At 39.2% G+C, this 27,014-nt stretch overlaps 1 protein-coding gene across 4 annotated transcripts; it reads right to left on the bottom strand.

Annotated features, from left to right (window-relative positions):
- Positions 1-3,466: 3,466 nt before the first annotated feature.
- Positions 3,467-23,593, bottom strand: klhl26 (kelch-like family member 26). 4 transcript variants are annotated; one of them, XM_062028436.1, is made up of 4 exons: positions 23,345-23,593; positions 9,937-10,119; positions 6,047-7,691; positions 3,467-3,679 (listed from the first exon to the last, which is right to left on the bottom strand). In XM_062028436.1, exons 1-3 carry the CDS (start codon positions 23,392-23,394, stop codon positions 6,095-6,097), a joined length of 1,830 nt encoding a protein of 609 aa, XP_061884420.1. In that variant the 5' UTR covers positions 23,395-23,593; the 3' UTR covers positions 3,467-3,679; positions 6,047-6,094. The 4 variants fall into 4 exon arrangements, with proteins under 4 accessions (XP_061884420.1, XP_061884419.1, XP_061884422.1 ...); XM_062028435.1 differs by lacking the exon at positions 3,467-3,679 and having other exon boundaries at positions 4,826-7,691; XM_062028438.1 differs by lacking the exons at positions 3,467-3,679; positions 23,345-23,593 and adding an exon at positions 11,646-12,039 and having other exon boundaries at positions 4,826-7,691.
- Positions 23,594-27,014: the final 3,421 nt, after the last annotated feature.

The raw sequence follows: 27,014 nt of genomic DNA, 5'->3' as shown, positions 1-27,014 counted from the left end.
AATGACTATAAGAAACCTTGGAGAGAACCGCTTTCTTCATCACTGGTTATTACTCACTGCAGACTTCATGAGAGCCGACAAACATAATAAAACATCACTTACTGTACAAGGTCTCCTGTCATTTAGATGAAAAATGTCTCATAATCCTTGCGAAGAAACGTGGGGTGGCAGGGGGGGGGGGGCAAGCGTTTCGTCTTCGCCAGTTCCAGGGTCTATATGGCGGCCAAAGTGTCCCGACTTGTCAGATTATCTCCTCAGCCATCTACAGTCCAGGTGAGACGCATGATTTATGATCTACAATAAACTTACAGGGAGCAAGGAAGCAGCAGACCTCTTGATGATGTAAACCAGGGGTGTCCAAACTTTTTCCACTGAGGGCCGCACACAGAAAAATTAAAGCATGTGGGGGCCATTTTGATATTTTTCATTTTTAAACCATAACAAAATATATGCATGTTTTATTTATTTTACCTTTAGGGGTCCCGGGGACTATAAAGGGTCTCAGTCATTAAAATGTTAAAAATATATCAGATTATTATTTTGCGCTTACAGTAAATCTCTTTATCAACTTCAAGTTGATATAAAGTAATACAAATTAAAAAACATGTTTTATGGCTTTTCTGTCAAAAACAACTTAGTTTTTTTTAATAGTAAAACTGAAATATGCAGTATTTAGTAATTAGAGCCCTAAAAGATCAATAATGCAGGACACCATTGATTTTAATTCTTTCATATTTTTGAGTAATCACAGTGAAAAGATAAATAAAAAATCACTAAATATATTTGGGATCCAAAAGGTGCCCCACTCATAAAGTGATACATTTTTAGTAGGTTTTTCTTTTACTTTCAACACTTAAGTTACGAGATCAACTTCAGATATATCTGTCGATTTTATGCTGGAACTATTATTTTGTTCGTTTTATGCGCTTTTGTCAAAGAAAACTTTGATGTTTTTATATGGCTACTACACAATATATGCAATATTTACCACATAAAACATTTTGAAGTGAAATATTTGAAGTAATTGGAGCCCTGAAAATAATTCATTATAACATGGATTTTTTGTCATTATTTTTTTTTTTTTGAGCAATGGCAAAAAAAGAAAAATGAAGAAAGACAAAAAAACAAAAAACAGCCTGCATTGCAGCTTTCGTGCCATCATTGCAACTTCTTCTCGTTAGATTTTACCTCATTCCACTTTTTTTAATGTTCTTTTTTATTTTTACAATAGTATTTCCAGAATGTGTGGCGGGCCGGTAAGCAATTAGCTGCGGGCCGCAAATGGCCCCCGGGCCGCACTTTGGACACAGCTGATGTAAACATAGGGAGACCCGGAAGTGGAATATAAAGACAATATAACATACGTCCATAAATGTGGATGCATATGCATAAGTGCAATATATTTATCTGTACAGTAATCTATTTATTTATATCTGCACTTTATTGATTTTTTTATCCTGCACTACCATGAGCTAATGAAATGAAATTTCGTTCTTATCTGTACTGTAAAGTTCAAATTTGAATGACAATAAAAAGGAAGTCTAAGTCTAAGTCTAAGTCCAAATGATCACGGCGACCGAGGTGAATTACGGCGCCTCTATAAATAGTTTGTCTCCGTTAGCGCTTATAATAACAATATCACTAATACTTGGTTAATATTCAAGTCATAAAATGTAAATGGAGTATTGTTGGCGCTTTTTGAACGGTTATTATCCGATTTTATGGAAAGAATAGTGGAGCTCCCATTGGCTGCGTTGTAAGCAGACTTTTATTTATGTTTAGTTAATATTTAGAATGCATTTAAAAAATCCATCCATCGTCATGTCTTATATGATTGCGAACAATGGGCAAAATTCCAAAAAAAGTGCCGTTCCCCTTTAATGCTAATCAGTAGTCTGTATATGACATATCCAATGTACAATTGTACATTAACATCAAGCTAGTGCATTTTGAAAAGCGTAGTCTGGCTTTTATACGTTTTTTCAAGGGGTAACAAAAAATAAAGTACCATTTGATTTCACTGAATCAGTACAGAATTCAGTCGGTACCCATCCATTGTTAGATATTACATCTTAGAAGAAAGGCGTTGAGGGGATCTGGTTTGGTGGCTGCAGGATTAGGTCTCTGCTTTTTGTAGATGATGTGGTCCTGATGGCTTCATCTGGCCAGGATCTTCAGCTCTCACTGGATCGGTTCGCAGCCGAGTGTGAAGCGACTGGGATGAGAATCAGCACCTCCAAGTCCGAGTACGTTGGTTCTCGCCCGGGAAAGGGTGGAGTGCCATCTCCAAGTTGGGGAGATCTTGCCCCATGTGGAGGAGTTCAAGTACCTCGGAGTCTTGTTCACGAGTGAGGGAAGAGTGGATCGTGAGATCGACAGGCGGATCGGTGCGGCGTCTTCAGTAATGCGGACGCTGTATCGATCCGTTGTGGTGAAGAAGGAGCTGAGCCGGAAGGCAAAGCTCTCAATTTACCGGTCGATCTACGTTCCCATCCTCACCTATGGTCATGAGCTTTGTGGTATGACCGAAAGGACAAGATCACGGGTACAAGCGGCCAAAATTAGTTTCCTCCGCCAGGAGGCGGGGCTCTCCCTTAGAGATAGGGTGAGAAGCTCTGTCATCTGGGGGGAGCTCAAAGTAAAGCTGCTGCTCCTCCACATGGAGAGGAGCCAGATGAGGTGGTTCGGCCATCTGGTCAGGATGCCACCCGAACGCCTCCCTAAGGAGGTGTTTAGGGCACGTCCGACCGGTAGGAGGCTACGGGGAAAACCCAGGACACGTTGGGAAGACTATGTCTCCCGGCTGGCCTGGGAATGCCTCGGGATCCCCCGGGAGGAGCTGGACGAAGTGGCTGGGGAAGAGGGAAGTCTGGGCTTCCCTGCTTAGGCTGCTGCCCCCGCGACCCGACCTCGGATAAGCGGAAGAAAATGGATGGATGGATGGAAGATATGCATTTGCAAGTAGTACATTATTTTTATTTTGTCAAAATGCAAAGAATGAATAGATTTATTAAGAAAGTACTTTATTGATGCATATTTTTCCAGGCTTTAGCAGGCCATATAAATTAATGTGGCTGGCCAAATCTGGCCCCCGGGCCTCGAGTTTAACACCTGTGGTCTAGGTTTTTTTTTGTGGTCCCATTTTGGTGTACAATTACGAGGGTTGATAATTGGCTTTAAATGCCACCATTATTGAAAATATAAACAATGCACTTGAACGTCAGTTTTTCATCATCATTCTGACATGGGTACCATGTCGAGCTGGGATGTCAGCAGTTGCTTTCTTGCTGTAAATCCAATGGTAATATCCAACTCTACAGTCCTTTTCTTCTAGCTATTGAAACAGGTGTAGAGTAATATCAGTGCCACAGCATGTAGAAAGTGGAGACAAATACAGAATGTATGATGTTGCCTATGGAAAAGAGCATTAAGTTTTATACTAAATCACATCCAGACTACAAAGATAACACAAGCACATTTTAAAACCTGATACAACTTTAATAAAATATGCACTTAGAGCCACACATATAACTACATTCCAATGGCTGCAGGTCCCTTATCTTGCATGTCATTAAAGAGTGTGCTTTTTTTACTTGAAAGGGCAGAGCCCACATTACAATGTACATGCTTAGCCGCTTCCAGGCGGTATTTCCTGATCAGGAAAACTTCACACATATTCCTGCAAGAGAGTTAAATACAACAATCATGTTTCAGTCTGCAGTAACAAGGGCAATACGGCAGCAGAAAATACATTTGAGAAACGGTTCCAAGGGACAAAACAAGTCAGTTGAGTAGGTTACAACATCCACTCAAAAGTAAAACCACTACAATCAACGAGGATATCCATGAGGATTGAAAATAACAGACGATTGGTACGCAAGACAGAAGCACTTAGGAGCGGACACTCACACAAACATACAGTACAGGAGTCAGGTAGCTGCCACAACAGACGCACACTGAGGAGTTGTACACAAAGAGAGCTCAAAGAGGAGATTCCACAAACCTTGAAGTATAATTGCAGTTATTTGGTTTGTGATTCATTGAATATATATCATATCCAAAATTAAAACAGCAGACAATAAAAAAGGTTTTTAATCCCTAAACTCGTATACAGTACAACTTAATGCAACATTTAGTTGCACCGTTGAGTCTCATTTAAATGCTGAGAATAGAAAAAAGATAAACGTGTTGAGGGAAAATGAAGCTCCTGATAATATAACTGAGTGGAGTTTATTTTCCACTAATATCAAATGGTTCAAAAACAAATGTAAAATAATCACATGTAATACAGGTAAAACTAAAACAATCAAGTATTGTGCAAAAGTTAATTCAGGTCAGCAATTCAACTTCAAACGTGAAACTAATATAGGGGACGGCATGGCACAGTTGGGAGAGTGGCTGTGCCAGCAACCTGAGAGTTCCTGGTTCGATCTCCAGCTTCTACCAAATAAATGGCTATACTTGTGTAGCGCTTTTCTACCTTCAAGGCACTCAAAGCGCTTTGACAGTATTTCCACATTCACCCATTCATACACTGATGGCGAGAGCTGCCATGGAAGGCGCTAACCATGACCCATCAGGAGCAAAGGTGAAGTGTCTTGCTCAAGGACACAACAGACCTGACTAGGTTGGTGGAAGCTGGAGATCGAACCAGGAAACCTCTGGTTGCTGGCACGGCCACTCTCCCAAGCGCACCACGCCGTCCCCCTACCCACCTAGTCACATCCGTTGTGTCCTTGAGCAAGACACTTCACTCTTGCTTCTGATGGGTCGTGGTTAGGGCCTTGCATGGCAGCTCTCCCCATCAGTGTGTGAATGTGTGTGTGAATGGGTGAATGTGGAAATAGTGTCAAAGCGCGTTGAGTACCTTGAAGGTAGAAAAGTGCTATTCAAGTATAACCCATTTACCATAATATGTGATATTAACTTATTACATTCTAAGTGGGGAATGCCCAGCCTTTATTTGTTATAATTTTGATGACTATGGCTTAGTTTTTGAAAACTCAAATTGTCATAAGCTTTGAGTCATCATCATCAAAATTATGTCAAATGTAAGCTTGAAACATCTTGAATTGGGTCCGTGTACCTTCCGTGCATTCAATTTCCAATTCTGAAACGCAAATCAAATAAAATTAGGGCCGTTTTTCGATTTTTACTATATATGGCAGATTTTAAAACAAACTAACAAAAAAGTATTGATTTTCATTAAAATATTGCCATAAAATTGGATTTTGTGCTGTTTTACTTTTATGGATTTTTATTTTTCCAGATAAACACAAAAATCGAATATATGTTCATCCAAAATGCAGAGATGCTTGTTTATCTGTGTGATGACAAATAGAACCGGAAGCAGTATTTTAGGTCTGTGTACTTTCCGTTCATTCCATTTCCAATTCTTAAATGCAAATCAAAAAACACATTTCGGACCATTTTTTTATATTTTTATTTCTGAAACAAAAGTTATTTAATGACACTTTTTTTAAAACGACAATAGGACTCCTGCTGAACAAAGGTGTTAGCTTTATGCTAAAAACATGCTAAACGCAAAGAAAAAGCTAAAATACTGCTTCCGGTTCAATTTTTCATCACACAGATAACCACTCATGTTTGCATTTTGGATGAACATATATTCAATTTTTGCGTTTATCTGGAAAAATAAAAATTCACAAAAGGAAAACAGCACAAAAATCAAATTTTATTGCAATATTTTAATGAAAATCAACCCTTTTTTTATTTGTTTTAAAATCTGCCCTATATAATAAAAATCGAAAAACGGCTCTAATTTAGTTTTTTGATTTGCTTTTAAGAATTGGAAATAGAATGAACGGAAGGTACACGGACCGAGCACCTTTGCACAATATATATATATATTTTTTCTTTGTATTGTTTAACCTGTACATGTGATACACAAACACTAAAGTATTGTATAGAAGTGTCATAAACCCTTGCTTAACAGGCTTTCAGACACAAATATGCTCATTTCTATGGAACGCCACATAATAATAAAATGTCCCGTGGTCAATTTGAAGGCGGAAAACTAAAGTACCTTGTGATGTTGATGGAATCACACGAAAAGAGAACCAGAGCGAAGTCTTCACAGCCAAGAGGTCAGATATTCCACATGTGTCTGTGGAAGTACAACTGGTGTGCAAGTAATCCCGGCAAATGATTCAGGGAAGTGCAAATCTCTCTCCCACTCATCTGTCTCTGTGTTGTACACCTGTACAATGCTAGTGACGTTGTTCAGGTGCCAGTTATACCCTCCGACGACGTAGATCTTTTTGTCCAGTAAGCAGCAGCCAGCCTCAGACTGCCCTGCTCTCATGGGGCTCACAGTGGTCCACTGGTCACTCTGCGGATTGTAATACTCCACCGCTAGCACGTCAAAACAACGGTCCACATGGTCCATGCGCCCACCTAGAGCATAGACCCGATCCTCACTGCAGATCATGGCATGCAGCACTCTAGGCTCATTCATGGGAGCTCTGAAGTTCCACTGGTCGGCCTCTGGGTCGTAACAGTGAAGAGTTTTCTTGTCGTCTAAAGAGACGCCATAACCCCCTGAGATATATAGCTTTTCTCCACAGGGAGTCGCTGCATGACCCCAAATCCTGCGTTTTAAAGGCTCCACAAAAGTCCACTCATTTTTCTTTGGGCAGTAACGCTCTACAGATGATAGACTGCCGGATCGATTACGCCCTCCAGTGGCATAAATCTTCCCGTTCAAGACACTGACTTGAAACTGGATCCGGGGCTCCTGCATCGGATGGATGCGCAGCCACTGGTTCAAGTGCGGATCAAAGCGCAAACAGCTGACCACGGCCCCTTCACCGCTACGAAACTGTAAATGCTGCCCGCCGACAATGTATACAAAGTTATCGAGCACGGCGACACAGGCGTGACTGCACCCCGTGTCCATCTCCGTCAACTCCTTGAACTGGCGAGAAGCAATGTCAGGGAGATAATACACCTTGGTGGTCACTGTGCGATCGTTGTCAGTGTACGGGGTGCCGCCGAAGGTGATGAAAGACACCACATCAGAACGGATGCGCGTGCGCGGCGACTGCATTTCGTGCTGCCGGAATGGAAGAATCTGGTAATTGAAGGCCTCTAGGAGGTACTGACGGCACAGCACATCCTCCACCATGATGTCTACCGTCTGAACGCTGTCCACCAGCTCGGACGAACGCATGAGTGGGAAGCGCACGTGGCGGAGGACGTCGCTGGCGTCCGCCCGGCGAGACTCGTCGTGTTGGAGCCATCGGATAGCAGCATGGAAGAGATCGATCTCGCTGCAGTTCTTCAGCTTGTTGCTCTGCAGAAAGAAGATGAGGCGCTCCAGGGGAATGTGCAGAAAGTCGTCCTCCTCGGCTATTTGGAGAAAGTGGCGAAAAGTGAAGGCATCCACCGACGCCTTGAGGGAAGACAAGCTGAAGGTGGTGGCCATCTTATCGATGTGCAGGCATGTCTTGACACTCATCGCTGACTGGAGGAACTCCTCACAGAGCTCCACAACAGGGTCCATCTGGAGGAAGACAGCTGCTCCAAGGACATCCTGAATACAGTCCAAGTCTAAAGTGACTTCTGCACTGTAAGCAAAGTCTATAATATGCTTCAGCCCTCGGGCGGACAGACCTTTCAGCTCAATAGCATTTTGATTTGATTCCTTCATGCCTCCAGTGAACATGGCTCTGCAACACAAAAACAAGTGAAATGGGTGAATCTTTCATAGACATACTCATGCTGAATGCAGAACTCAGACAGACTGCTTTCAACAACAAGATCAGAGCCCTTTTAATATAAAAACAGTAGAGAGGGCAGCGCCTTCGGGTATCAGCCTACTCTATAATTGACCATCTTACGGATTCAGTAAAAAAGGCAGACAAGCTTGTTCTGAATCATCCAAGGGCCCAGACTAACAGGGGGTTTCCCACAATACACCAAGCTCCTCACTATATCTTGCCCAGTCCATAATGCTATTTATAAGTACAGTGGTACCTCAGTTTTCGTTACTAATTTGGTCCAAAAGGTCCAACGAAGACTGGATTGTTCGGAAAAAACAAATCCATTCCCTTAAGCAATTATGCAAATCCAATTAATCCAATCCAAACACCCTAAAATGTGAACACAAAACACATTTTAAAAAGAATAATTATAGTTTTACATGCGAAATTAGAGCTGCAGTAGTAGGACTAGATCTAGTAGAATCAGAACTGACCAATCTAAGTCTATGAGCATGAACTAATGAAGCCTACTTGGATTTGAGGCAAAACATTTTCTAAAACAAACCAAGCAGTCCAGTTGCAATCGAATGAATGCCATGAGAATCCAATGACCTGGATGAATGAGAACATCCATAGACATAGAAGCTTTAGTTGGCAACAAACGAGATGAGCGGAGAAGGAGGCGGAGAGTGAGGAGAGCGGCACCTTCGTACTTTGCTACAATTTCTTTTTAGAATTCTTACCTTCTTTATCAAACTGCTGGCACTTGCAACTTACTTTAGACCCGTGGTGGCTTATGTTGCAGCCATACGCAATAACAAACAAAAAAACACAGAGACTGAGACACCATCTCGTGTGATGCTGGTTTTTTTGGGCACTGGATTCTGCAGAATGAGATGCCGTGAAACAGACTAGTTTGTTATGCGCGATGTTCAGCCGTACGATAACCAGGACAGTATAAAAACTGTTGGTAAAAACTTTCGTTGAAAACCCAATCATACCAAAAGTGAGGTGTACAAAAACCGAGGTACCATTGTATAAACAACTTTATCTTTGTTTATATTTTAAAAGATTTTCCTTCTTCATTGACATATACATCATTATGTACCATAGCTGATTTTTCTTCAGTAAATCAATTATCCCATCTACTAAAATATTTCTAAACTTTTGAAAATCGACTGCACTTTTTTGTTATTATTTTTACATAACAATCCTGCTTGTAAGAGGCAGCTAACAAAAGGCTACAGGTAATGGGTATAAAATCTGCAACGATCGCTACTGTTGCTATACGCTAAACATCGCAAATAAGAACATAAAACTGTGACTTTCAATGTCCACTCTCACTGGGATGCCGACTGATGGGATGTTGTATTTTAAGAACCTGTGCTCTTCTTGAGATGCTAAATGCAGAATAATTCTCACTCCTCAGTTGGTGCCACAACCTTCTGCTATACATGTGAGAGGCATGATTAATAAACTAGCATTAACTTTTCTAAAATCAAGGCAATACAGCAGCAGCGAAAGCAGCTCAAGCTCCTTCTCCATCTCAAGGCAGGTGGCAACCAGCGTTAGTCGCAGTTCAAGCTCGATAGTAGCTAGTAGATGGCTCCTTGATTGTGGTCAGCGGAGCAGTGTGAGCAAGGCGACGTGACACTACTCCAGAAAAGTAGTTTATCGGTGTTGGCTCTTAAAATAATGTTGCTATAGGTTACAATAATGTTGCTATAGCTTACATTAATGTTGCTATAGCTCCGTTAATATGCAGGTCACGGCATGTAAATGGAGTGTTATTAGTGGTTTTTGGGTGTTTTTTTATAGAGCTTTATAGGTGGTGTAGATACATTCCTTAACCTGCAATTGTTAGCTGCCTCATACTAGTGTTTTCTTCACTATTTCGAACCCACTGGAGAGGAAATGTGTGTTTTTGTCTCACATAGGGATTGTCGTTGAGAGGCAAAATTCCCCAAAAAAGTGCAGTTCCTCTTAAAGAATACAGTATTTACTCTGGTTAGAATGTGTTCCAACCAACATCCTTTTACATTTTGTTGTCTGACTGACATTTTCCAGTGCATTTCCTTTCTCTCTTGACCAAAAGGCTTTAGAGCTGGCTGCACTGGCGCCTCATGCAAGGTGCTTGGAGTGAAAGCATCGGCTAAGTGCTTTGAAATTAAAATGTATACTGGCACTGGGAAGTCCTGTGATCCACACTAACCTGAAGTAATCACTACAAGCGGCCAGCACAGCTTTGTGGACCTGGAAACGCTCCTCATTGACGGCCAGCACCACATCAAGAAGTTGCCCTTGAGACCGCAATACCGACAAGCCCTGGAGGAGGGTGGCACTGTGGCTGGGGGCTGAAAATGTGCAGCGCAGGGTGCTATTCTTGCTAGCCATTCTGGAAGAGAAAAAGGCCTTGTCACTTTGAGTGGAACAAGGGATCCTGAACTGAAACTGTGAAATTCTTCAGACTTTCAACTGAATTAGGTTGGGATTTTAGTTCTGCTAGACAAGGGAAATTAATGTGACGTAAAGAACTCACTATTAAATCATTTCATTTGGAAGCATTAACAAACATTTATGCAAGATAGGTTGGACAGTACCGTATATTAGCCTTCATTATTTTATCTTGTCGCTCTGTATATATAAGGAGGGGTTGTTGCTGCTCTCAAAAAGGTAGGGATCATATTCAGATTTCAGGTTAAATTTCAGGATGAACATAAAATACAGGTGAAATTAACTTGGTTTTCTCTATACCGTATTTTTCGGATTACAAGTCGCAGTTTTTTTCATAGTTTGGCCGGGGGTGCGATTTATACTCTGGAGCGACTTATGTGTGAAATTATTAACACATTACCGTAAAATATCAAATAATATTATTTATCTCATTCACGTAAGAGACTAGACGAATGTCAGCAATCGTCACACACACACGTCAACCAATACAAATTCGGCGGGGGCGGGTCATGGCAGAAGTGCATTGTGGGTCTTGGCAGAAGTGCACTGTGGGTCTTGGCAGAAGTACATTGTGAAAAAAAAGATGCTACCTGCTACTACTTCCGTACCGGGAGAATGCGCCATGCAAGTTTTCTGGATGTCATTGAATGAATCGACAAAGCATGGGCTTCAGTGACAACCGAAACCATCCTGTCCGGAGTCAGAAAGGCTGGAATAATTGGAACTGCAACTGACGATGACTCTGACGTAAGCGACGTACCGATAGAAGAGGAAGCGGCGCATTGTCTACCTTTGGAGTTGGCAGAGTTGTTTAGAAGCGACACCGAGGAAGAAGATTTCATGGGATTTAGCGATTAGGAGTGACAGATTGTTTGGTAAACGTATAGCATGTTCTATATGTTATAGTTATTTGAATGACTTACCCTAATATGTTACGTTAACATACCAGGCACGTTCTCAGTTGGTTATTTATGCGTCATATAACGTACACTTATTCAGCCTGTTGTTCACTATTCTTTATTTATTTTAAATTGCCTTTCAAATGTCTATTCTTGGCGTTGGATTTTATCAAATAAATTTCCCAAAAAAATCCGACTTATACTCCAATGCGACTTATATATGTTTTTTTCCTTCTTTATTATGCATTTTCGGCCGGTGCAATTTATACTCCGGAGCGATTTATAATCCGAAAAATACGGTACTTACTTCTTAAATCACATGTCTAACATTTATATACTTTAGTACTTTTGTTGTGGGTAAATACATCGTTTCTGGATTGATTACCGTATTTCCTTGAATAGCCGCAGGGGCGCTAATTAATTTAAAACCTCTTCTCACTCCTGCGGTTACCAAAACCATGCGGAATGAGCAAGCATGCTGTAATTATTTTAAAACCTCTTCTCACTCCGGCGCATACCTTATCATGAAAAACACATTTAATAAAAAAAAACGTTATTATGATCTTACCTTTACTTGTAGATGGGTCCATGTGCAGCTGCTTCTGATCAAAGGCAGTCTTTCTCATCTTTCTTCAATTTTAAAAGTCTCTGGAGATATTCCTTTAATTATTACCTCCTGCTTCGATTGAAAGTCCAGTTTAGAAAACGGTTTTATTTTAGATATGTAATCCTCCATGTTAAAAGTGCAAGCAAACAATTGCTGCATGCTTGCTGCTTGTTGTCTTCTTCTGCAGTACCTGTCTCCTGCAGTACTGGTAGTCGCAAGAAGGATCACTAGCGCCCTCTACCACCTGGAGGCGGGAGTCATTTAATGACTCATATTTGACCCGGCGGAAGTGCCAAGCATGCGCTAATTATTTTGCGAAACGAGTTTGACCCGGCTGTAATTCTAGGCAGGCGAATACTATATTCCCGGCGCCAATTCAAGGAAATACGGTAAGTGAAATTGGATAACTTCATGTGGCACACCTAATAAACTCTTATGGTAAACTAATTTGCTGCGGCACAGGGATTTGGAATCACTGCTGTAGGCAGCTGCATATCTGTCGCAAACAACAACTTTAAGTTAACCAGTGAAGGTTAATATTTTAGAAAATTTAACCCGAACTGTAACTTTTTGTGAGTAGTAGGGCTGAATCTGTCAATTATTTAAGTGATCTACTGATCAGTTTGTATATATATATATATTTATACATACATACATACATACATACATACATACATACATGCATACATGCATACATGCATACATGCATACATGCATACATGCATATACCTTATTTTTCGGACTATAAGTCGCTCCGGAGTATAAGTCGCACCGGCCGAAAATGCATAATAAAGAAGGAAAAAAACATATATAAGTCGCATTTTTGGGGGAAATGTATTTGATAAAACCCAACACCAAGAATAGACATTTGAAAGGCAATTTAAAATAAATAAAGAATAATGAACAACAGGCTGAATAAGTGTACGTTATATGACGCACAAATAACCAACTAAGAACGTGCCTGGTATGTTAACGTAACATATTATGGTAAGAGTCATTCAAATAACTATAACATATAGAACATGCTATACGTTTACCAAACAATCTGTCACTCCTAATCGCTAAATCCCATGAAATCTTATACGTCTAGTCTCTTACGTGAATGAGCTAAATAATATTATTTGATATTTTACGGTAATGTGTTAATAATTTCACACATGAGTCGCTCCTGAGTATAAATCGCACCCCCGGCCAAACTATGAAAAAAACTGCGACTTATAGTCCGAAAAATACGGTATATATATATATACACACACACACACACACACACACACACACACACACACACACACACACACACACACACACACACACACACACACACACACGTAAATATATAAGTATAAATATATGTGTGTAAATATATATATGTAAATATAAATATATGTAACTTTTTTTTTTTTTTTTTTACATACACATACTGTATATATAGACATGTATAAGTGATTTAACGATAAACGGTAGTAATGATAACCGCAGTAAAACTCCAGACTGTTAGTAATACGGTTTAAATTAAAGTCATCAAAAAAACATGACTGATAACTACAACTTGGTAAACTCACACACTGACTTCCGCCAGCTTGCTAGCTTAATGCTAACATGAAAACGAGAGACATTAACGTCTTTCCCCATTAAAGGTAGCCTCCAGAACCTGCTATTGAGTATTTGTGATTGTGCATAAGTCCCGAAAAGTTGAAATCAAACCGTGTAGGTATTGCAGAGATATTCATAAAACAATCTTGCCTTCTTTCATACTTCCCTTAAACAAGCCATTTGGAATTTGCGCTGTCTTGTGACATTTTTCATACCGGTGACATCATCTGATTATCCATACATGGTATACATTTACCCAAAGTTATTTGCACGAGTCCACCATTGTAGTCGACGCTGTAGTCCAGACCTGGGCATTGTACGGCCCGCGGGCCGCATCCGGCCCTTTGCGCATCCCTGTCCGGCCCGCGTGAGGCCAATCATAAATTACAAAATAAATTTAAAAAAGTATCTATGTCGAGTGTGCAATACAACAGTGCTGCTTTTGTTTTGAAAAGCGTTATTTGTATTACTTCCGTGTGGACGTATGCACGTGTGCGATTGTGAGTGAATTGAACGGCGCAATTACAAATTACAAAATAAAGTTTAAAAAACATCTATGTCGTGCGCGCAATACAACTGTGCTGCTTTTATTTTGAAATGTGTTATTTATGCCGTATGTCCGGGGGGAACCTGTGAGTGAAGGTGCATAGAGACAAGTGATGAGACGCTAAAAAAAGAAAAGTTGATGAGGAATGGCGTGTTTCCAACAAGAGATGGACTGCCAAGTATTTCTTTACATAAATTAATGGTAAAGCCGTGTGCTTAATGTGTGGTACACAGGTTGCTGTGTTTGAATATCATTTTAATCGCCACTACACGAAGAAACACGAGGGAAAATACCGGAATGTGTCTGATGAAGCGCGCGCAAGGGAGGCTGATGCGTTGATGGTAAAACTGCAAACCCAACAAGGACTTTGTGCCATATTTCACACCCCCAAAGATGCAGCCGTCAGGACAAGTTTCGTCATTTCTCACAAAAGCGCCAGAAAAAGTAAGGCGTTTTCTGACGGAGAGTTTATTAAGGAGTGCTTATTGGACTTTGTTGCGCTGATAATGCCCGGAGACAGGACTGTTTTTCGCTAACTTTGGATGAGAGCTCGGATGCAGTCAATTAAAGAGACAACCACAGGTAATGACTTGTTCACAGAGGTAAATGCGTGTTGGGACAAGCTGGCAGGTGTGACAATCCAATCCACTTTATTTATATAGCACATTTAAACAACAAAATGTTTCCAAAGTGCTGCACAACAATATTACAAACAATATTCAAATATTATCCTTAGCTCCACCAATGACTGAATAAAAAGAAAAAAACAATTACATATAAAACCAATATAAAAAACAATATAGAATAGATATGATTAAAAACTATTTTTAACAACAGATGGTTGTCCAAATCTGATGGGGAAAAATGTTGGATAATGCAGGATAAAGTGACCTTAAAAAGCAATCTGCTTTTGTATAAAGTTAAGTTAGGTTAAATGAAATTATTATTATTATTATTATTATTAATTATTATCATCATTATTATTTATCTTATGGTATATCAAAAATAATATTGAGCAAAATTTAATTGAAATATTGTCGTGTGGCCCTCCAGCAGTGCTCGGGTTGCTTATGCGGCCCCCGGTGAAAATTAATTGCCCACCCCTGCTGTAGTCAATAAGCTTCTTCTTTTTCGCTGCGCTGTTGTTGTGGGGCAGACTCGCTTACACATGCACATTCATTCTCCGCTGTTGCCATTTCTAATACAAAGTAGCATGTAGTTAGAACTTAATCTGTCAGTAGACTCACTATAGAAGTGCTAAAAACTAGAACAAAGATGGCGGGGAGAAGACGTTGTAGAACCATGTATATAAGACCGCCCACAAAACTGCGCATCCTGAAAGGACTGGCTTGAAAACAGTCTGGAAACACAATATTTGCAACATTTTGACCAAAGAACCACTACTAGATGTTATGTAAACCACAAAAATGTGCATACAAATATAGAAAAAAAAATCATAATACGACCCCTTTAAGAAAGAACATACACCAATCTAAACTTACATAAACACGTTGCTGTCTGAGCGACTAACGTATTCAATTGGGCACATTGAACCTACAAGTTGTGCTCTTAGCCTCAAAGTTTACATGACGGAGGTGTTTTTACAGTGCGTTCAAGGACCGCTGAACAGACTGGGACATAACGCCTGACAAAAATGATCATAATAGTTTATTTTTGTTGCACACTTTTTATTATAAATTTATCTTAAAGGGAAACTGCACTTTTGTTAGAATTGTGTCTATTATGCACAATCCTTTTGTGAGACAAGAACATATATGGTTTTCTTTTTTTATGCATTCTACACGCTAGCAGAAGTCAGCTAACAATAGAGCGAATTATATTCGCTCTAACATTTTATATACACGCTGTAAGTATAATTGTAATGTAGTAACAAGCACATTCAAAATATCCTGTACTTTTTACATATTTTGGTCATTTTATGCATACGATGCCGCATTAATTTCACAAACGCATTACAACATTCGCTATTTCCTTCAAGAGACAATGACTACTTTGGGACAAAAGATGATCCAGAACCTTTTACTTTTTAGCCTCAATACACAGTGGATGAGCTACAAGCTGTAGAAGCTGAGTGATCAACAGATCCAGCAAGTAGCAGTATTGCTAAGTTCTAAACAAGAAATACAAACTATGAACATAATAAAACAATCACTCACTGTACAATGTCAGCTCTCACTGGGATGCCGACTGATAGGATGTTTATATCTTCCCGTTTAGATGAAGACTTAAATGTGCGGTTTGCAACTTCCTCACAGTAACATTTTTCAAAGCAAAAACTATAACAAGAACAACACCGGCTAGCTTATGTTACAATCACTGGCTCAATTGTACACATTTGTTTGACAATTGTCTATAATTTTCACAATTACAAATTATGTAATAAAAATGCTTACCAGCCCGAATAAAATGATTGGTGTTTATGGCGGTCACTCACACTGTCTCGTCAACACGTACATGCAGGTAGCGCGTGTACTAGGGGTGTAACAGTACGTGTATTTGTATTGAACAGTTTCGGTACGGGGGTTTCGGTTCGGTTTGGAGGTGTACCGAACGAGTTTCTAAGCTAAAGTCTTAAAGGCCTACTGAAACCCACTACTACCGACCACGCAGTCTGATAGTTTATATATCAATGATGAAATCTTAACATTGCAACTAGGGATGTCCGATAATATCGGCCTGCCGATATTATCAGCCGATAAATGCGTTAAAATGTAATATCGGAAATTATCGGTATCGGTTTTTTTATTATCTGTATCGGTTTTATTTTATTTTTTTTAATTAAATCAACATAAAAAACACAAGATACACTTACAATTAGTGCACCAACCCAAAAAACCTCCCTCCCCCCATTTCTTTCTGTTATCAATATTCTGGTTCCTACATTATATATCAATATATACCAATACAGTCTGCAAGGGATACAGTCCATAAGCACACATGATGCGTGCTGCTGGTCCACTGATAGTACTAACCTTTAACCGTTAATTTTACTCATTTTCATTAATTACTAGTTTCTATGTAACTGTTTTTATATTGTTTTACTTTCTTTTTTATTCAAGAAAATGTTTTTAATTTAGTTATCTTATTTTATTATTATTTTTTAAAAAGTACCTTATCTTCACCATACATGGTTGTCCAAATTAGGCATAATAATGTGTTAATTCCACGACTGCATATATCGGTATCGGTAATTAAAGAGTTGGACAATATCGGAATATCGGATATCGGCAAAAAGCCATTATCAGACATCCCTAATTGCAACACATGCCAATACGGCCGGGTTAACTTATAAAGTGCAATTTTAAATTTCCCGCCACACTTCCGGTTGAAAAAGCCTTCGGAAGATGACGTATGCGCGTGACGTAGCCCGGGGAACAGAGGTATGCCTTCCTCATTGAATACAATACAAAAAAGCTCTGTTTTCATTTCATAATTCCACAGTATTCTGGACATCTGTGTTGGTGAATCTTTTGCAATTTGTTTAATGAACAATGGAGGCGGCAAAGAAGAACGTTGTAGGTGGGTCGGTGTATAGCGGCTGGCTGTAGCAACACAACAAGGATTACTCACTTGGATAGCAGACGCGCTAGCCGATGCTAACCGGCCACCGCACGGATGATCGGGTGAAGTCCTTTGTCGCGCCGTCGATCGCTGGAACGCAGGTAAGCACGGGTGTTGATGAGCTGGGCAGATGATGGCTGGCTGGCGTAGGTGGAGCGCTAATGTTTTTATCATAACTCTGTGAGGTCCGGTTGCTAAGTTGCTAGGTCAGCCTTAGCGTCGTTAGCAACAGCATTGTTAAGCTTTGCCAGGCTGAGATCTATTAACCGTGTAGTTACATGTACATGGTTTAATAGTATTGTTGATCTTCTGTCTATCCTTCCAGTCAGGGATTTATTTATTTTGTTTCTATCTGCATTTGAGACAGATGCTATCACGTTAGCTCATGCTAATTAGCATGAGCTTCGTCGATGTATTGTCGTGGAGATAAAAGGCACTGAATGTCCATTTCGCGTTCTCGACTCTCATTTTCAAGAGGATATAGTATCCGAGGTGGTTTAAAATACAAATCCGTGATCCACAATAGAAAAAGGAGAGAGTGTGGAATCCAATGAGCCAGCTTGTACCTAAGTTACGGTCAGAGCGAAAAAAAAATATGTATTTCACTGCATTATAGTCCGTCACTCTAACGTTCCTCGTCCACAAATCTTTCATCCTCGCTCAAATTAATGGGGTAATGGTCCGAATAGCTCTAGCTGCGTTGAAAACAATAGGAAAATATGAGGGAGTGAACAACTGACAACGTCACGCTACTTCCGGTAGGGGCAAGGTTTTTTTTTTATCAGAGACCAAAAGTTGCGAACTTTATCGACGTTGTTCTATACTAAATCCTTTCAGCAAAAATATGGCAATATCGCAAAATGATCAAGTATGACACATAGAATGGATCTGCTATCCCCGTTTAAATTTAAAAAATTCATTTCAGTAGGCCTTTAACAAGCTGCTTTGCTTCTTCTGCCTCTGTCTCAGCACCCAGCATTGTCCCACCCACACAACCATCTGATTGGTTACACACAAAGCGGTAACAGCCAATCAGCAGTGCGTATTCAGAGCGGTAACAGCCAATCAGCAATGCGTATTCAGAGCGGTAACAGCCAATCAGCAGTGCGTATTCAGAGCGCATATAGTCAGCGCTTCAGCGTCAAGCAGATAGGTGTTTAGCAGGTGAGCATAAGGCAGCGTACTCTCCCCAAATTATAATAAACACCTCCCAATCAACTACTAGTAACATCACTATGAGCCCGTTGACGTTCTAGAAACTTAAACTGCAGTTCAGCTCGCTCGCAGTCCTGGCTTGAGGTGAAGGCTAATTAGCTTTTAGCGTAACGTTAGCTCATTTTGCGGTGTGTGTGTGTGTGTGTGTGTGCGTGCGTGTGTGTGTGTCTGTGTAGTCTCTCCTATTGCTATTGTACTATTTTTTCAGCTATAGCTACATTAATCATTACTAATGTAGCAGCCTAGTTTTGAATGGCAGGGTCCCTGCTATCGCATGTTGATAAAAATATAACATTTACATAATAAAAATCAACTACAGGCTTCCCAAATGCTGAAATAAATTAAGCATGATGAGTTGACTTGAAACTGTTTAATGTTGCACTTTTTATATGTAGAAGAAAAGTTTTGTTATTTTATTTAAACTGAGCAACAACTTGAGGCAGTTTAATGTTGATTAACATGGGCAGAATTATTATAGTGTTCCCAATGTTAAAAGGATAAAGCCATTGTTTACAAATTTGGTAAATAAATAACCAAAACATTTATATTTTGTTGTTTTCTTACTGTACCGAAAATGAACCGAACCGTGACCTCTGAACCGAGGTACGTACCGAACCGAAATTTTTGTGTACCATTACACTCCTAGCGTGTACACATACAAAAGCAGTTCAGGAGAAGCAACGAACAATTTGCAGTCATAAAGTTAAAGTTAAAGTGCCAATGATTGCCACACACACACCAGGTGTGGCGAAATTATTCTCTGCATTTGACCCATCACCCTTGATCCCCCCCTGGGAGGTGAGGGGAGCAGTGGGCAGCAGCGGGGGCCGCGCCCGGGAATCATTTTGGTGATTTAACGCCCAATTCCAACCCTGGATGCTGAGTGCCAAGCAGGGAGGTAATGGGTCCCATTTTTATAGTCTTTGGTATGACTCGGCTGGGGTTTGAACTCACAACCTACCGATCTCAGGGCGGACACTCTAACCACTAGGCCACTGAGTCATGTTGTTATTATAAAATATACATTCAATGAAGGTTAACACTAGCTATCCAAATTGCTATTATTAGCTAACAACACCTAGAGCTAGCGCACATGCATGTGTTACATACGTACGTACGTAATTATTCATTACGTAGGAGAAGCCATAAGAGGGCGGGCCATAATGTAAAACACATTGGAAACTTGGCGCCCTATAGACATCTTTGTAAATGTTGCAAACAGCCCTTTTAATCATAATCACATATGAGTCTCTCTTGCGACCTTTCGGTCTAAGTTTAATGTAAAAGTTTACCAACATCTTAGTTATGGCCACGAACTTCTACTATAAGAGTGAGAGACATGATTTATAACTTAGAATTAACTTTTACCAACTTAGATGCGATGCAGTGGCTCACCGACTCAGTATGTCAATGGTTGCATGAGCTAGTCACCTCTTTGTCATCAAGGTGCTGCTAAAAGTAGTTCCTCTACCTTACCATTTACGGTATAACAACAACATCACTAATACTTAATATGCAAGTCTTTTTTAGAAGGCATTATCAGCGCAACAGATGACTCCCATTAGCTTCAAGCCACCTCGTACTCGCCGTATCATACAAATTAGAATGCATAAAAAAAGAAAAGGCATAATTATGTGTTCTTGTATCACACAGGGATTGTGAATGATAGGCACATTTTTAAAAAGTGCAATTTCCATTTAAAGTGCTACAGTACAAACTAATACTTAAAACAATAAAAGCTTAACCATTAAAACAGATGTAATACTAAGACTAGAACACTATCAGTTAAACATATTAAAGGCCTACTGAAACCCACTACTACCGACCACGCAGTCTGATAGTTTATATATCAATGATGAAATCTTAACATTATAACACATGCCAATACGGCCGGGTTAACTTATAAAGTGACATTTTAAATTTGCCGCTAAACTTCCGGTTCGAAATGCCTCTGAGGATGACGTATGCGCGTGACGTAGCCCGGCGAACACGGGTATGCCTTCCACATTGAAGCCAATACGAAAAAGCTCTGTTTTCATTTCATAATTCCACAGTATTCTGGACATCTGTGTTCGTGAATCTGTTTCAATCATGTTCATTGCATTATGAAGAAGGAAGCTGAGCAAGCAAAGAAGAAAGTTGTCGGTGCGAAATGGACGTATTTTTCGAACGTAGTCAGCCACAACAGTACACAGCCGGCGCTTCTTTGTTTACATTCCCGAAAGATGCAGTCAAGATGGAAGAACTCGGATAACAGAGACTCTAACCAGGAGGACTTTTGACTTCGATACACAGACGCCTGTAGAGAACTGGGACAACACAGACTCTTACCAGGATTACTTTGATTTGGATGACAAAGACGCAGACGTGCTACTGTGAGTATGCAGCTTTGGCTTCTAAACATTTGATCGCTTGACCGTATGTGCGCAACTTTTTTTTGCGTATGTACGTAACTTTTTTAAAATATATAAGCTTTATGAACCTTGGGTTAGGTGAACGGTCTTTTGGGCTGAGTGATTGTGTGTGTTGATCAGGTGTTTGAATTGTATTGGCGTGTTCTATGGAGCTAGGAGCTAGCATAGGAGCTAGGAGCTAGCATAACACGTACCGTACCGTACGTGCGCGTCACGTACGTAACTTTTTAAAAATATATAAGCTTTATGAACCTTGGGTTAGGTGAACGGTCTTTTGGGCTGAGTGATTGTGTGTGTTGATCAGGTGTTTGAATTGTATTGGCGTGTTCTCTGGAGCTAGGAGCTAGCATAGGAGCTAGGAGCTAGCATAACACGTACCGTACCGTACGTGCGCGTCACATACGTAACTTTTTAAAAATATATAAGCTTTATGAACCTTGGGTTAGGTGAACGGTCTTTTAGGCTGAGTGATTGTGTGTGTTGATCAGGTGTTTGAATTGTATTGGCGTGTTCTATGGAGCTAGGAGCTAGCATAGGAGCTAGGAGCTAGCATAACACGTACCGTACCGTACGTGCGCGTCACGTACGTAACTTTTTAAAAATATATAAGCTTTATGAACCTTGGGTTAGGTGAACGGTCTTTTGGGCTGAGTGATTGTGTGTGTTGATCAGGTGTTTGAATTGTATTGGCGTGTTCTATGGAGCTAGGAGCTAGCAGAGGAGCTAGGAGCTAGCATAACAAACACGCAGGTGTTTTTATGCAGGATTAATTTGTGGCATATTAAATATAAGCCTGGTTGTGTTGTGGCTAATAGAGTATATATATGTCTTGTGTTTATTTACTGTTGTAGTCATTCCCAGCTGAATATCAGGTCACCCCCGGCTCTCACAGCATCTTCCCTATCTGAATAGCTTCAACTCCCCACTAGTCCTTCACTTGCACTTTACTCATCCACAAATCTTTCATCCTCGCTCAAATTAATGGGGAAATTGTCGCTTTCTCGGTCCGAATCTCTCTCACTTCATGCGGCCATCATTGTAAACAATAGGGAACTTTGCGTATATGTTCAACTGACTACGTCACGCTACTTCCGGTAGGGGCAAGCCTTTTTTTTATCAGATACCAAAAGTTGCAATCTTTATCGTCGTTGTTCTATACTAAATCCTTTCAGCAAAAATATGGCAATATCGCGAAATGATCAAGTATGACACATAGAATAGATCTGCTATCCCCGTTTAAATTAAAAAAATTCATTTCAGTAGGCCTTTAAACATAAATCATACAACATTGTGGATTTTCTAACAGTGGGTCTTTTTATTTTAGTTATTTAAAAAACTAATAACTTGGTCAAAAGATTTTATTCAATGTGTGTATATACTCTTTGAGCATTATATACGACATAACGCGATAATAATAACCGTGATCATTTTGGTATAAATACCCATATCGTTACATCCATAAAGAAATATATATATTTTTGCGGCTAGTGATCGGTGTCCCCTCCAATTTTAAACTCGCAGCCTTTACTGTAAAAATGTTTTATTGAGATAAAGATTATTTATGTATTTAATACTTGTTTACTTACTATGGTATAGTATTTATTTATTATTTATTTGTTCACTGTTATGTTACAGAGAACAAGGAAATAGGATAATATTGCTATGGTATGAAAAGGGGTAGGATTAAATAAGCTCTGCTTCTTACTACTCCTTTTCGGGACGTGCTGTAATGAAACAACAGGGAATATGTGATGAATTACATTGTATTGTATGTATGTTCCAAATAAACTGACACTGAATTGAACTGAACTTTGTGAGTAAGTTTGTATAAGAACGGCTGCGACAAATACTGGTAATTTACATTGAGGACTAATTTTCATCGACCTTTAATCAATTATTTGGGTTATATTAAAAAAATAATACAGGAAATGCTCATAACTTGTTGGAGTTTGGTAACATTTTCCAGTGTCAATTAAAAAATGAGCAATATAAGACATATTTTGTGTAAATGTATTGGAATATATGAAACAAAAATACACGCATGACAACATACAATATGGTTATTCTAAATTAAACGTTTTTTTTTTGCTTAATGTGGTTAAAACACTTCAGACGTAACTGTATTAAGAATATCGCTATTAGTATATCCGGGTCGAGTCCACAGGCCCAGACAGATCATCGGTGTTTCCTGTTTTCTAGCCGCCGAGCCTGCCCCTGAAGGCGGCTACAGACGAAGCGCCAACGAGACGTCGCTTACGAAACCACCGTCGACCTGTCCAGACCCACAGAACTGACCAGACTCAACTCACCTGTTCTGTGAATGTGTCGACGAATTCGCCACACCGTCCGACTCCGCCATCTTTCAGCACGGGTAAAACCTCATTTAGCATTTTTGGAGTGTTCTTCAGAAAAAAGGGACAGGCTGCCAGGTCTTAGTGTCCCAACAAGACCGGCTTTTCATATTCATACACAGAAAAGTGACAGTCGGCTTACGCTTGTTGTGAACCGTGTCAACCAGGGGTGGAAGGATCGAGGCAAACATCGACCATAAGATACCAAGGTCGGTATCAGGTCGATACACGAGTGATTTGGTATTGTTTTCAATCCTGTTTTGAAAAGAAATCCCCGGTGTTTTGTTGTCGTGTGATTACTAATTTACATTGTTGATATTGCCACATACAGTTTTCTTGTCTTATCAAAACTCAGATGAGCCAATGAGAACCTGTATTGTCATTGTTTTGTTAATGTGTACAGCTCCACTAATGGACATTGGAGTGTTACTTTCAAAGGCAAAATTAAAGTATTGCTAGAAACATAATTTTATATGGGACTTTATTGTATTATATGTATAGTACATGTTCCAAAAAGAAAAAAGCATAATACACCACCAGAATTAGAGATATTACAAGTCAAAGTGATGAAGCTTAGTGTTACGCTAATGACTCGTTGTAACTAAACATTACCCTATAAGATGAAGGCAATTGCATTATATTGATACTTGAAATTTATTCAATGTTTATAAATGAATATTTAAATATACTAAATGTAAAAAAAGGAATAAATATTCAAAATAAGATCATTAAATGAAATGTAGTTTGGTTACGCCATCATGAGCGCAACACAAGGTTGTAAAAGTTTCAACTACAATTCTAAATAAGATGTCAAAAGCAAACTGAAACCAAATACACACAGCTTAAAGATTGATCAATACCTATTTAAATTTAGTAATACATAAATATGTCCACCCTGAGATCGGTAGGTTGGAGTTCAAATCCCAGCCGAGTCATACCAAAGACTATAAAAATGGGACCCATTACCTCCCTGCTTGGCACTCAGCATCAAGGGTTGGAGTTGGGGGTTAAATCACCAAAATGATTCCCGGGCGCGGCGCCGCTGCTGCCCACTGCTCCCCAAGGGGATGGGTCAAATGCAGAGGACAAATTTCACCACATCTAGTGTGGGTGTGACAATCATTGGTACTTTAATCTTTAATCTTAATATGATGATTTATCAAAATATAAAAGAAATATACCTGAACAGAACGCTCATGGTGGTTACACCAAAAAGTAACGCTATGAATCGCGTTTTTCCAAGTTTTTTGGGCATTTTTATGCTATTTCCAAGCATCTCCTTTTTATTATCGTTGATTTTAAATGGTCAAACTAATGCATATTGTATATGCATGCCCTAGTAAACAAAAAAAGGTCATATTTATTTTGATTGTTACATTTTGAAGTACATTTGTGCAGGTGGGTGCGAATGTACCCATTACCAGAGCTGTACACTAATATAATTTGTTTATATTAATATTGTTGTTGTTTTTGTAGGCCAGTGTTTTTCAACCTTTTTTGAGCCAAGGCGCATTTTTTCAATGAAAAATTCCAGAGACCAGCAGAAATCATTAAAAAATGAAACTCAGTAGACAATAAGAAGTCGTTGTCACAATTGTTGTTGAATATGTATTTAAACCATAACCAACCATGCATCAATATAGCTCTTGTCTCAAAGTAGGTGTACTGTCACCACCTGTCACATCACGCCGTGACTTATTCTAAGTTTTTTTGCTGTTTTCCTGTGTGTCGTGTTTTACTTCTTGTCTTGCGCTCCTATTTTGGTGGCTTTTCCTGTCGCAGTTTCATGTCTTCCTTTGAGTGCTATTCCCCGGACCTGCTTGGTTTTAGCAATCAAGAATATTTAAGTTGTTGCTATCTTTTTTTGTGTGGACATTGTTGTCATGTCATGTACGGATGTACCTTGTGGACGCCATCTCTGCTCCACACGCTGTAAGTTTTTGCTGTCGTCCAGCATTCTGTTTTTGTTTACTTTGTAGCCAGTTCAGTTTTAGTTTCGTTCTACACATCACTAAGCTTTAATGCGTTTTCTTAGGGGCACTCACTTTTTGTTTATTTTTGGTTTAAGCGTTAGATACCTTTTTACCTGCACGCTGCCTCCCGCTGTCGCCTGCATATTGTGATCACGACAAACCATCGTCGTCTCACACGACGTGTTCCCAACATCTACAAAGCAGTTAGCTACCGGCTTCCACCTACTGATATGGTATGGTATAACATGGTTACTCTGCCGGGCTCTAGACAGTACCGACGCTCAACAACGGCACATTATTTGCAGATTATAATTACTGGTTTGCAAATAATATTTTTAACCCAAATAGGTGAAACTGCATAATCTGCCAATCTATATACAATCTATATTGTTGCCTATAGTAACTTTAAAAAAGTGTTGGTATCAGTTCTGTTAAATGCAAGAATCCTATTCCTGCACTTACTTGGTATTGGACTGATACCAACATTTTCGGTATCACCCATCCCATTTTTTAAACCATGTATTGACAGCGTCTGGCCGCTATGAGGCGCAACAGTCCTTTAATGACATATACAGGCGAAAAGTTTTTGACAGCAATAAGAAATATATATAAAACATAATGAATAAATAAAAATAAATGCATGCAAGCAATATGAGACATTTAAAGGCACGTTTTGTTACTAATCATGCTCTATACTAGCATTATTGATTGTATTACTTAATTATTTATGGCATTATTATTTGTATCATTCCCACTAATGTATTTTTCTGAACATCTAACTTACTGAGATAAGTAACCCATTATACGAGGAGACACTCATAGTAAAATTAAATAAATAAAACAAAAAACTAATACATGAACAAGTAATGCATGGGATTACCATGTTTCTTCTATTTAAGGTCATATGTCAAATATTTACAGACATTTATAGGAACAGCCAACATACTCCTTCACTCGCTAACCGTGTTACAAAATAGGTCAGTTAGAATTATTCATCTCATTAAGTGAATCATAAATGACTTAACTGTTTATTAAGAGTTGTGTTCTATTTAAGATGCATTGATGTAAATTGTGTGGAATAATGAAGTGAACATATGTGTTAGTAATTGCGATGAAGTGGAAAAGGGGTCGGAATGAGTCAGTTTTGCTTCTTCATATTCCCTTTTGGACATGTTGTAAAAAGAAATGAAAATATGTAAAATATGTGTCATATTGAAACTCCATACATGTTCGAAATAAACACCAACCAACCATCATTGATTTAATGATATCATTTTCTTATATCATTATTTAGATAATTTCCATTCATGCATTTTTTTTCTTGAACATCCAACCTCCTGAGTTAAGTTTTACAATTTTTGTGAGAAGAAACTTATAAATAAAAATAGTAAATTAAAAACAATTGCATGTCCTATTTATTAAGGTTGTAGGTAAATATTTAGAGATAGAGATAGCATGTTTTCTTATTAATCATGCCCATATTAGCATTATTGATTTATTTGATCATGTATTTAATCATTATTGTAATCCTTTCCACTGATGTATGTTTCTTAAACATCTAATCTTATGAGTTAAGTTTTAAAATTTGCTGAGAGAAGGCATGCATAGATAAATTACATACATACAAATATAGCAACACGTAAAAAAAAAAATGC

This window comes from Entelurus aequoreus, linkage group LG19, assembly GCF_033978785.1.
Source record: "Entelurus aequoreus isolate RoL-2023_Sb linkage group LG19, RoL_Eaeq_v1.1, whole genome shotgun sequence".
Taxonomy (NCBI): Eukaryota; Metazoa; Chordata; class Actinopteri; order Syngnathiformes; family Syngnathidae; genus Entelurus; species Entelurus aequoreus.
This window is presented reverse-complemented; position numbering and strand designations above follow the sequence as displayed.